General features: G+C 44.9%; 1 protein-coding gene across 1 annotated transcript in view; it reads right to left on the bottom strand.

Moving 5' to 3' along the window:
- Positions 1–13,413, bottom strand: part of CSMD1 (CUB and Sushi multiple domains 1) — a 1,254,382-nt gene that overhangs the window by 11,563 nt on the left and 1,229,406 nt on the right. The window contains exons 56-63 of the mRNA XM_069485062.1: positions 12,375–12,548; positions 11,246–11,428; positions 9,055–9,231; positions 8,231–8,410; positions 5,750–5,923; positions 5,274–5,447; positions 3,980–4,053; positions 1,180–1,291 (exon numbers count right to left, since the gene is read on the bottom strand). Coding sequence (XP_069341163.1) covers positions 1,180–1,291; positions 3,980–4,053; positions 5,274–5,447; positions 5,750–5,923; positions 8,231–8,410; positions 9,055–9,231; positions 11,246–11,428; positions 12,375–12,548 — 1,248 coding nt within the window. The remainder of the gene's footprint in view (positions 1–1,179; positions 1,292–3,979; positions 4,054–5,273; positions 5,448–5,749; positions 5,924–8,230; positions 8,411–9,054; positions 9,232–11,245; positions 11,429–12,374; positions 12,549–13,413) is intronic.

The following is a 13,413-nucleotide window of genomic DNA, read 5'->3' on the forward strand; positions in this document are numbered from 1 at the left end:
TTTAAAAAATAAATAATGTTTTATAAATCCTTAAAAGGGCAATTTTATACATTAAGCACATACAGACTGGCACATACCCTGAGAAATGTCTTGATTTCTTTTTTCTGGTGGCATCTAGCAAATTTATTATTCACTTAATTAATTTTGGTAAAAATTTGAAATGTATTTCAAAAAAATTAAAATATAGATTTCTATTTTCTTTAAAATATAATTTAGGAGTAAATGAGATTGTAATATATATTCTATATTTCAAATAACTTTGTAAAGTTTGCATATGTCTCAAGTAAAGGTATTGGCAGATTATTATAAAATGAGTTTACCATTTTAAAATTGTGAATGCAATTGCTTTAAGTATTGTCATTATTTGACAATTTAGTAACCTTTCAAACTTTCAACATAATGAAGACCTGATATTATCAAGCTCCATATTATATACATATATATGTACACACATGCATATATTAATATATATAAGTGTATATACATATATATTATTTATAAATAATTTGAGTAGTGGTTTAAAGTAGAGAAGGTAGCTTTGAAATAAATACAAATAATAATGATCAATAATTATATAAAACCCTTATATACTATTAAATGATTTTTATAACTCCTACTAATGTTCTTATGTTCAACATAGTAAGGTAAGAGTAAGACATTATATTTCACTGAATTCACAGCAGGTGAAATGAATGGTTGACTTACTAATCATTCATATAACATTTTTTTCTAGTTCTCATGGTTAAGTCACAAAATAAAATTGATCCTTAAGCAACTATTTGCATGATCAATTCACATCTATTTCAACCTTATAGCAAGAATACCACTTTAAACATGTCTACTCGTATCCCGACATGCGCATGACCCAGTTCACCCCTCCTTAATAAACCCCCAGAGGGCTTAGAAATCTACAGGCTTGTGTCCCCCCGCGCAGAGTCTCTGCGCCACAGGCTTGGGGTGCAGACAGAACTGGCCTCGCTACTCAACCCCCAGGAGGTGCCGCTGCGCTGCAGGTTCTAGGCAACCGCGCTCTGAGCGACACTCAAAGTCTAGGATTAGGGGACGAAAAACAAACAGAGACAGAACAGTTTCTCATTATTTCCCTTGAAGGTAAACACTTTCTAGACTTCCAACGCTCAACAGGTCGCTGCTGACGGTGGTGGAAGAAGTCACACTTACGTATGCACTCGGTCTGTATCCCACTCCACGTTAAATTGGCAAGGCAAGTTCGGGTGGTAGAACCTTGGATGTGGTAACCTTTTCTGCATCTGAAAAACACTGTGCTTCCCACCTGGAAAGGAAATCCAATACTGGTGTTTCAGAGACGAAAGGAATAGAGTCAGTATAAGTTAGTAATTCTTGAAAGCACCTGCCAGCGCAAAAGTACACTTATAATTGTTTACTTTAACCCCAAGCCATTGCTTAAATTAACATGTGTACTTTAACTGCATGGTAAAGCGTTATATGCAACATAGATTGCTCAATGGATAAGGTAATACCTTAGATCATAGTGAATTGTGAAAACTTAGGAGGCTATTTGGCTAAAGAAAGTATGCTTTTTCGCTTTAATTTTACAGTTCTCTCTCTTTAGTTTATAGTAACTATTATTTCCTTTTCCCATTCTTTTTCTGCTACTCACATTTTAAATGAGGGGTATTTATTAGAAGATTGCTTTTGTGGACACTCCTAGGGGAACTGCCTGTGTATTTATATACCTATTTTCCTAACTGAACTGGGAGAACCTTGAAGGGCCGAGTCCTGGTGACCCGCACGTGCTGTCCTAGGGAATGAGCTGTGGCTGCTGGCCGCGGGCCACCAGCGATGGTCCACGCTCACTCATCTCTGCGGCGTGAGGCCAGGCGTGGTGCGCATAGAAGGGAAAAGAAAAGCAGCTCCCAGGAGGAGGAGAAGGCAGGTTTGTGCTCTTGACATCTCCGCTTGGAGCCCAGCTGTGTCCTAAAGCTTGACTTACGAAGCCACTTAAATGTACCAAGCAAGACTCCACAGATGTGAACACCCTCGGATACCTGCTCTGAGAATTTTAACCAGTTACTTAATTCCTCTGTGTCTATCTTCACAGGGGCCAGCCTGTCCCTCCCTCATGGGGGTTTGGGAAGAACACCTAGAAGCGAAATGTGCGGAAACAGAGGGTCTATGGAATAGTGATGAAGCAGGTCAGGGGACTAATATAGTAGAAGTCAGAATTTATAAAGGAAAAAAATTCAAATTTATCTATGCTTCAGATCAGTAACTGACTTGAGATTTAATGCCAGGGAAGGATTGACCTGTCACCTCTCTGCCAGGAGGGGCTTCCATCGGGTCTCCCTGTAAGTCAATGCCCGGTCAGGCCTCCCGTGAACACGTGGCATTGCTTACATGCTCACAGGAAGATCACAGACAGCCTTTGCCATTTGCTGTCAGGAAGATTCATTGTCTGCCTCAATAAAATATTTTTAGCGGGATGTACCAATCCTCTCTAAATGGATTCTTGCACATCAACTGGAACCTGTGCACTTAGGGAACACGCCGGGTTGGAGAACGGGAGATAGTCACGCAAATTGCATAATTAATATAGGAGAACACAGGGAAGCTCTCGACTGAGATGGTTCACTTTGACTAAGCAATGTTTCAGCATATGCTAAAGAAAACAGAAAACTAACATTGAAAACTAAAATGTTTCCTAATAAGGAGGGGAAAAAAAAACATTTTGCAAGAGCTGCGTCTCATGGTCTCAGCCACTCCTTTCAAAGACGCTACCTGTGTCGTTTAAATTATTAGTAAGTCTTGCTGCTGGGGACAATCTATTATTTGAATTAGTATAACTGTATTTTGTCCTAAGGAGGGTGAAGGATTTATCCGTCCCTAGCAGTACCTTACGATAGGTTATAGGAATATGTTGCTATATACAGTCACCTTCAAATTTTATTTACTGTAAGTTGTGCATAGGAAAGTTAAGAATTGCTAAAAGCAATCGTGACCAATGGTGATCAAACTTTTTTTTTTTTTGTGGGGAGTTAGTGAGAACAATACCCACATATGGTGTTTTACAATATTCCTTGATATTTGGTATTAAATATTTATATGCCAGGAGGTATTTGCCTGGAGTTTAAGGCCAAATTTGAGACCTAATATAAAATGTGCTAGATTTAACGTATCAGCTACCTGTGAGAATTTCCTTTGTGGGGTGCAAGAGAGCTTTTAGGAAACAGTCAATGCACGTCAGAGCCAGTAAAATAGGAATATTTTACTGCGGAGGAGAGATGGGGGAAAATGGCTGAGGAAAAAGGTCTTTTATTCTAAATCAATGGTATCTCTATCCTGTACACAGTATATATATATTTAACTCTGGTTTTCAAAGTCATATAATCAGACAGACATGAAGTTACTTGAGTAATTAAGATGGTTAAATCATTTTATTTCAAGCTTCGTTACCTTCCATTTTTAGAGATTTCTCCAATATTAACTGAAATGTTCATGTTCATTTTATTAGAAGTCAAATGAGCAGTCCAAAGTAATATTTAGTCTGACGATAATTCACACAGCTTTTAGAGATCGTGTGGAGACCAGATTTCACAGAGACTTAGACTAAGGGACTTTGATTCCTTTTCTTCTGTGCATTTCTCTAGACTTTAATGTTATTTGCTGATTATACTGAGTTCCTAAATGAAGTCTTTCACAGTAGCTATGCAGTGACAAGTCACCCAGTCACAGGACTGCCACCTAAGTGCGGCAGACAAGTAAGAGAAGGACGCACGCTTTCACGCAGAAATTAACACAGCAGGTGCTACTGTAGCCATCAAAATGTGCGTGGAGTTACAGGTTTGGGCATTCAAAAACCACACACGGAAATCCTCCTGAAATGAATTTTATTTAGGCAAATATAGCGAGCATAAGATACGGTATATAAAACCTACATATACATTAATATTTAAGTATCTATTATATTTCTAGAAAAGCATAGGAAATACAAACAGCATACCTCATATCCTCTAGAGCTATTTTGTATTCCAAAGTGCGGGGTGCCAGGGTCTGGGCAGGTGTTATGGGCAGGATCTGAAATTCACAATGAAAAAGAAAGACCAGATATAGTTATTACAGAAATTCTATCATTTTTTTTTTTTTTTACTAAAGGGTCTTACAAAATTGATAATTTTTTTTGACAAATGTGCAAGGTGTTTTTAATGACAGTTAAAAATTAAATTGCTATTTTTATCTTCTCTTCCAGGCATTTCCTTTAGATGTTACTTTTTAGAGTTTTATCACACTTTAAATAGTTCTGTATTTCTTTTCCATGTAAGAATAAGTACACTCTTTTCCACTCTCTGGTGTAATTTTCGCTACCGACACATAGATATTTGGTCAACACTAGACTATCTGCAACACTGATCTCTATGTTCTTTTGGTTTATGAGGTTTCCATCAACGGCATTTCATTTGGTCATCCATGACATCCTTCCAAATTTCTTGAATTAATTTTCCTCAAGACTTCAAAATGAGAAATACATTTAATGCTCCAGAATTGAAGCATACGAGAAGCCAACAGTGACATTTTCCAAAAATATAGAACTTGTGCAATCACAGAGCACTTCAACTTCCGTATTTGCTGCTTTCCAGCTGCTAGTAGAAGAACAAAACAGACAACTTTGAACTTTGTTTTCTAGAGCAACTAAACTACAGGGGGAAGAAAAATGCTTTTAGTGCGGAGGCAGCTACCGCGTGGCAGTAGCTCGCATCAGACGACAGCGCGTGCTCCTACAAGCAGAAAGAGCATTTCTAATGCTGTCTCTGAGTAGCCATCAGTCAATTTCTTGGAAAATAATTGAAAGTAATCATCAACATTTTACTACAAAGTTGTAGAACACCCACTCCTCTGCTCCATAAAGCTCCGTGAACAAAATTAACCCAAAGCAAAACCCAAGTCTGCAGCAGTAAGGCAGCAGCCAGGCTGTCTCTGGGGTGACGGCGTCTCAGAGAACGTTAATAACTGTGTTTTCTCCCCGAACAGTGCGGCTTTCAGTGGAGACGGACACGAGAGAGCCACTGAGGTGAGAGACCAAAGTGTGGTGGCTACTTTAGCAGACGTCTGATGTCAGCTCTGAATTTAGTTTGCAGGCTGTAAAAGACGCTACACATCAGTGTGGGTGACTCTAGTGCCTACTCAAAGAATATTACCTTGCACTGAAAATTATGTCTAAGGACATTATCTACGCAACCACAAATGACCCAACTTTGGGACGGAATGTCCTCCTCTGCGAACATCCTTAGGGTTCTTACCGATGCAGGTGGGCTGCACACCACTCCACGTGCTGTCCGCTTGGCAGATCCTTCTGGAAGACCCCACGAGTATGAACGGGGGTTTGCACTGGAAGAAGACTTCAGACTTGTAGGTGAAACTCTTCCCGCTCAGCCGCCCCTCCGCGGGGGTGCCGGGGTCTCCACAGAACACAGCTGTGGGCAACAACAGGAGGACGTCAGCTCTACGAGTCCCTGAATCGGGTTCACCCCCTGAACTTGCCTCACTGGTTTCCGCTAAATCCCGAGGTTTAACTGTCTAACCAGCACAGGAGTGGAAGGAAAGACCTGCCCCCCGGGCAGTGCATGGGGGCCCTTCCCGAGCTCGAGTTCCACGCACGGTGATGAGGCTGTAACCACACATCACTGTGTTCCTCAAATGGTGTCCCTGGCGTGTGCCGGGAGTTTGGTCACCGTGGCACCTGTGATGGCAGAGCAGGTGGGGATGGGGGACTTACGCAGGCACTGGGGGACCTCCCCTCTCCACACGCCGCGGCCCTCGCAGGACAGGATGGCCGAGTGGGAGAGCTGGTAGCCGTCTGCGCAGCTGTAGCTGATGCTGGAGCCCCAGCGGAAGTCCGTCCCCTCCACTCTGCCGTGGGGCACCGCGGGAGGCTGGGCGCACAGGACGGCTGTTCCCAGAGAACAAACAACATGGAACATTCCAGAGCCTGCACTGCCGCTGGGATGTTCAGACGGCTCACATTTTAATTTCACCTGAATCACAAATGACATCTCCATAGGGTTATTTTTTTTTAATATAAAAGAATTACTAGGGAAGACAGTCTATCAAAATAATAAGACTGCTCCAATATTTCTTCATTAATTTGGATCACATATGTAAAAGCAAAGTCAAGTCAAAACACATCATATGGTAAAAGAAAACAGGATTGAACTTGACACTCTCAATATACACGAGGCCAACAAAAGAAGAAATATTCTTATTTAATTTGTGTCTTTTTATGATGGTTACCGAGGGCAATTCAAATGAAGACTTGGCCATGTGATCTGAGTTTATATATACAGATGGTAAGAATTTCTCCTGCCATCAGTATTTTTATTTTAAAATGGTATATGATTTTCAAAAGACAGAGTCTTTCCATTTATTTGCTGAATGTGTTTTGAACGCTTGCGTGGTCAAAGGCGAGTTTGTAAAATGCCACTTGCAAGAGTTTCATCGCAGCCCTGGAGCCTGGCGTCGGCTTCATCGGCCCGAGAAGCACGAACATGTTCCTGGGGAGGGAACGCAGGTCCACCTAGGCCCACCTTTCCCACTCTAGAAATCACACGAGGACGCACAACAGTGGGGGAAAATCCAAAACACACTCTAAACTCTTCTTCTCTAAAGATCCAAGCGCTCCCTTGGCTTTTGAAATTAGAAGTTTCCCAATGACCCTGTCGGGGGCAGAAGACGCAGAACAGACCTGCCTACATCTTGGCGTGTTCAGGCTCATGCCTTCTCACGTGAGGAACACACGCTGACGCACACGAATTACACAGCGCACCCAGAGCCGGGCATGGGTCTTTCTCTGGCCACGCCACCTGCTCAACAAATAATTCCTGAGGCTCCGGTGAGGCTCGTGGAGCGCGTGCTCCAGACCGAGGGGACGTCGGGGGGGAGGCCCAGGGGCACAGCCAGGAGGCAAAGGTCCCCCAGGCGCGACGGGGTGCATGGCAGGAGACAAGGAGATAAGTTGAAAAAAAGAGAGAGAGAGAGAGAGAGAGAGAGAGAGAGAGAGAGAGGTCCAGTCTCACAGGGCCTTGCTGGCCACGGCATTATGGTGAATCCAGCGGGTAACCCAAGAATAAAGACCTACAAGAGTGTCCGTGAAGTCGCAGCGGCCAGAGCACTTTACCGGCGATTTCCAGCAGGAGCATTTGGCTAGGACTCTCCCCACACCACTTTGTGAGTTTCCCTAAACATTTAGTTAGTGGCGTTAGGTGTCAGGGACAGTGTTGACAGAAAGAACAGAAGATGCTGAGACCCCTCGACTCCACTGGGAGAGAAAGGAGGATGGTTCCAGAACACGGCCTCACCGGAGGGGAGGGGGGCGACATTTTTGAGCATCTGGGCTTCACGTAAGCCTCACAACAAACTGTCTACACAAACCCCCTGCCCTCAGAGCCCCCTGAAGACGACACCTCTGCTGACGCTACCATGGCTTCCCGCTCCCCCTCGGTACCCGGTTTGTTTCTGCCCCGCCCTCCCTGCCCCTCTCGTCCTGCCGCAAGTCCCCCGATAAGGGTGCCGCAACCCTCCTCTGCGGTGCCGATGCTGAAACCCTAACCACACACATCCCACCAGCCCTTGCCCACCCCCGACCCCTGCTCCTCTGTCACTGAGAGAGTCCGACCCACTCGCTGGGCTTTGCCCACCCACCTGACGGGCTGGGACCGGCCCTGATCCCCCGGGAAGGGGAACCACATGAGCCATCAACCTCGCCAGGCCTCCTCCGTGCCACCTTCAGTCTCGGCAACCACAGCCACAGAACGTCACGGCACTAACCGTGTCCCCAAGCATTCTGCCCTCACCCGATGGCCTCTCAACCTCCTTCACAGTCCCGGGAAGGTATAATCACGTCGTCTCTGCCACGAGACTTGGCACAGCCGGGGTCAGCGCGTTCACCAGGAGACAGATGGCAACGCCTTGGGACTCAGACTCTGACTCTGGAGGAGGCGTGACTGTCATCGGACCCCGACTCCTGCAATGCCGGTGTGTCCCTAGCCTCTTGTTACACCTCTCTGTGAGTTAGTTTTCCCATCTTTAGAATTGAGGTTACAGTGTTGTAAAAATAAAGCGATTTAACACTTGCAACTGGAATTTTAAGAATTCCTGGCCCCTGGAAGGGTTATGTAAATGCTTGCAAAATAAAATCAAATATAATTCAACAAAGACTCGCACGTATCAGCAAGAACAACAACAAAGCGAGGACACAAACCTTTGCAGACGGGCTTGCTGTGGTTCCAGGTACCGTCCTTGGTGCAGCGCACGGTGGCCGCCGCGGCCGGCTCCATGAGGTAGCCGGGGTCACACTGATAGCTCACGGTCTTGCTGAAGGTGAAGTCGGTCCCGAACTGCATGCCGTTTGCCAGGGTACCCGGATCTCCACAGCTGATAACTAACAAGCAGGGAACGAGAAGGAAGCCGAGACACACATTTATCATGAAATGAATTAACCACGGCTTCTCTTCCAGGGTGCTCTCGGTGGAGCTGTTATTCAGAGTTACTCTCTTTGAGCTACTACTGGAAGTGATTAAGCAGTGAATTACTAAAGCGACGTTATCCTCTGTTGGATGATTTCGCTGACCCGCTGCCCGGAGGCTGTGTGTTCGGAATCACTTATTTCAGTCCTGCTGGACGCTGGCCACGCGGGCCCCGGCTTCCAGCCCGGACCGGTCACTAATCAGGCCTGGTGTGTAATCAGAGACAGACGCTGCGGCCAGAGAAACACACACCTTCTTTATTCCCTGCAGACTGAATGGTCTACGGACAAAGCCTGGATTTATTCTCACTTCAGGTTTACAACGTCCAAGCCAACTGGCCTTTTAAAGTAGCTCCAACCATATAAATATAAGAGAATGGAGAAAAATTGTGAAGTACTTAAGAAACAGAGTCATAATATCAAACATATATCTTCCTTTTAATCGTCTATGAGTTTAAAAAAAATCAATAAAACACTTTAAAGGGACTTTTTTTTTTTCCCCCTCAATGGAGTGGATTTTACCGTGACGTCCCCGAGTCTACCTGGCGACCGTCACTCACTTGTGCAGTCGGGGGCCGTGCCTGTCCAGGTCCCGTTGGCCGTGCAGTGCCGGGTCATGAGCCCCGAGGTGCGGTAGCCCTCCCAGCAGGCGTAGACCACGGAGCTGGAGAAGAGCACGCCGTCGCTGCTGACGATCATGCCGTTGGTGGGGGTCCCGGGATTGCCGCAGGACACGGCTGCCAGGGAGACAGAACAATGGCACACGGAGCGCGTCACCCACGATGCAAATGACAAACACAGCCACCCGAAGGTTACTGTTACAAACCCACAGCGTACGATCCCATGGAAGATCTTTAATATATGTTTGCTATGAGTTGTGTTTAATTTTCTTGATTGGCTACAAGCATAAAAACTGCATTGTCACATTGTCCTGTCTAAAGTGCGCTCCTTCTAGACACATTGTAACATGAGCCAAAACACTGCAAATTCAAAGCCTTGATACTTTGGCACTGAACATTTTTAATACCAAGATAGAATTGCTGTGAGAGGTTGATTGATTGATTTATCTGTTTATTTATGATGTTTTGGGGGCCCAAACATTTTGGTTACATGCAATGCCTTTGCCTCTCCCAAGCTGGGGCTACAAGCTTGTCCCTCCCCCATACCATGCATCCCACTTCCATTAGTTGTGGGTTTAACCCGATGCTCCCCCACCTGACCGGCACCCAGTGAGTATTACGACCATGGGAACACCTTAGTGTTGGTCAGTTAGTAGCAGATTGATGGCCAGTACATGTGGTGCTTGTTTTTCCATCCTTCTGAGACCTCACTTCAAAGGATGAGCTCAATCTCTATCCAGGATAATACAAGAGGTGCTAGATCACCATTGCTTTTTTATGGCTGAGTAGTTCTCCATGGCATACATATAACACATTTTATTAATCCACTCATGTATTGATGGGCACTTGGGATGTTTCCACATCTTTGTAACTGTGAATTGTGCTGCTATAAATGTCTGAGTGCAGATGTCTTTATTACAGAATGTCTTTTGCTCCTTTGGATAGATGCCCAGTAGTAGGATTGCTGGATCAAATAGTTCTACTTTTAGCTCTCTGAGGTATCTCCGAATTACTTTCTAGAGGTGGTGTACTAGTTTGCAGTCCCGCCAGCAGTGTAAGAGTGTTCCAGTCTCTCCATATCCATGCCAGCATTTATTGTTTTGGGACTTTTTGAGAGAGGCCATTCTCGCTGGAGTTAGGTGATATCTCACTGTAGTTTTGATTTGCATTTCCCTGATCATTAGAGATGTTGAGCACTTTTTTTATACGCTTGCTGGCCATTGTTCTGTCTTCTTTTGAAAAGTTTCTGTATCATGTCCTTTGCCCATTTATTGATGGGGTTGTTGGATTATTTTTTCTTGTTGATTTTATGAAGTTCTACATAGATTCTTGTTATCAGCCCTTTATTGGATGCATAGAAAGCAAACATTTCCTCCCATTCTGTAGGTTGTCTATGCACTCTAATGATAGTTTCCTTGGCTGCGCTGAAGCTTTTTAATTCGATCAGGCCCCATTTGTTTATCTTCGTTGCTGCTGTGACTGCTTTGGGGGTCTAACATTTAAAGTCGTACGGGTCTGAAATCTAACTCAGTTATTTTCTGAGCTCTAAACAAATGACTGTCCTGTCAGCTCCCCTTTGCCTGAGGCAGGCGCCGCCCACACAGCACGATGCCAGCCAGGTGTCCACGCCACCCTCACTGTCATCATGGGAGCATCCCACACTGCCTGCTACCCCCCTTGCAAATAACGAGACCAAACATATTCACTGTAAAATACTTCGCAGAACACAGCCCTCGATTCCTTTGTAATACTGGGCTCTGGACAAGGGCCGCCAATAGCTTGGAAATGACACACGAAGGAAACCGACTTCCAGGCTCAGAAATCTCCTCCGTCGGTGACTGGGCCGCCCCTGCTCATTCCCCACCAGGATCCACGAAACATCAGAAAAACCACTCGCTGCTTGTCATCGCGAGAAGAAGAGAAACCTTGGTTTGTTACAAACTTTCAAAGTTTAAGGATCCGTGATACAGGGACCGTGGAACAGTCAGGATACCTCCATGCACCCAGTTGTGATTTCTGATGATGCTCTAGTAAGTTTTTTGGGGGGAGGTTTAATTGTGCAAATAGTGTAAATTTATAGGATTTCTGTGGGATTCTGAGTCCCGTGGCTGCAACTGTCAGGTGGACTCACCCTCACACACGGGCTGCAGCCCGGACCACGACCCGCCAGGCAGACAGGTGCGCTCCGCGGAGCCCCGCAGCTGGTAGCCCACCTCACAGGAGAAGCGGAGCAGACTCTTTGTCTTGAATTCGTCCCCCAGCCGGGACCCATGTGCGGGGGTCCCCGGATCACCACAAAATCCAGGATTATTTCCTATGGAAAATAAACACACATGGCAATGCACAACCGTGTAAGGCTTGTTTAAGACAGTTACTATGTTTAAAGGTTCTGCAAAGTTGTTTCAGTATGTATATAACTTGAGTTATGGCTACACAGCATTCTGACAATCTCATAAGAAAGATTTTCTTTGCGATGGCTCCCAGAATGAAAGAATGTAACGCATTGTGCCGGTACCACTGGAATGCAAGCAGCCTATTAACACACGTTACACGAACGGCAGGCGTTTGGAAGAGGGAAAACCCTGCCTGGTGAATGCAGCAGGTGCTCACTGGAAGGCGGGTACAGACGGGGAGAGGGACAGGGGTTAAGGTGTCCCAGGAATGAAAAAACTAATTAAGAGGTTTAACACTTCACCATCATGTCCTGAGTTGCTGATTCACTGACTTTTACTTATTTAAGAAACATTTATGGGAGAGTTAGAAAGATTGTTTTTTCCAAGAGGGCCCATGGCATCACGGTTGGCAGAGGCGGGGAATGTGCAGGGACCGAGAGGAAGCGCAGGGGAAGAGCAGGGAGCAGACGGGGCCCCTGAGCCGAGGCGGGCGAGCTTCCTCCCACACGCGGTCCGGACACCCCCACGTGTCCCATGTCAGCGTCGGTGAACGCCAACAGCGACGGCGATGATGCTCACGGTCTGTAACAGGGTCCCCAGCCGATGGTGAGTTGTGTAATTATTTCATTAGCTATTATAATGTAACACAATAAAAATAAAGTGCACCCTAAATGTAACACCCTTGAATCATCCCGAAACCATCCCCCACCCCACTCCATGGAAAAATTGTCTTCCATGAAAACGGTCCCTGGTGCCAGAAAGGTTGGGGACCACTAGGGCGTACCCGGCTGGAAATAAGACAGTAAGAATCTCAAACAGGGGTCTGAGCGCAGCGGGTTTCCAACCCTCCCCTGCCTGCGCCCTCACCTGCGCAGTGGGGCAGTGTGCCGCTCCAGTGACTGTCCTCTTGGCAAACTCTGGTGCTGTTGCCCACGAGACTGTGACTCCCTTTGCACGAGTAGTGAACCGTGGCCCCAAACGTGAACTGCTCCCCAGTGAGGACGGCGTTGGCAGGAACCCCTGGGTGCCCACATGATATAGCTTAAGAAAAAAAAAATGAACACAAATGAGCGCATCGTTCCAGCTAAACCGCTTTGCGTCGGTAGAGCTCCCACACAGACGCCTGTGGTAACATCACCTACTACAGAAAAACACCCAGATATGTTGGCAAACCCCTACGGCTTCCTACTGTATTGGCGAGAAATGCCAAGTTCCAGACGACACTCCCTGCCTGAATATTTATTTACTACAGACAAGAAAACGTTCTGTCCATCAAGATTTTTTTTTTTTTAATCTTAAGGTAGCTTTGCTTAAGGTGAGGGTTTCCATACATGTTCACCTATACATGTAGGTTTTCAAGGAGAAAGCCATCCTACTAAAATGTTTCCATTTACCTTTAACTGCATTTTAAATGAGCAGTATTAAAAGAAATTTGAGAAAGTAATGTGGATCTGTCAAAATTATTTCCAATATTTCTTCAGTTAATTTGACAGTCATACTCTTTGCTTAGGACTAAATTCTGCCAAATCTGCTTAATCTTTAGTCACATGTCTAAGAAGACCATTCTATCAAGTTTTGTTTGAACAGGTGGCAATCTAAAATGTGTAAATAAAATAATAGTAGTAATAAATGATTGATTAATTTATTTCTCATATTATTCTATAAAATAATATCAGCATTTCCATTCATTTCCTTAAAATTATACTAAATCAGGTCCATAATAGTCTATTTATAAATATCCCTCGAAGAGGCAAATTTTGGAATTCAGATTGATATATTAATAGGATAGTGAAGATTCATCTCTTTTTTTCATGCAGTAACAAATTAGGGTTAACAATTGACAACTTTTTATGCCGTGTGCAACAGACTAACTGGATTGAGGCTACCAATGAGTTATTCAAAGACA

The sequence above is a fragment of the Eulemur rufifrons genome, chromosome 12 (genome assembly GCF_041146395.1).
Source record: "Eulemur rufifrons isolate Redbay chromosome 12, OSU_ERuf_1, whole genome shotgun sequence".
NCBI lineage: Eukaryota > Metazoa > Chordata > Mammalia > Primates > Lemuridae > Eulemur > Eulemur rufifrons.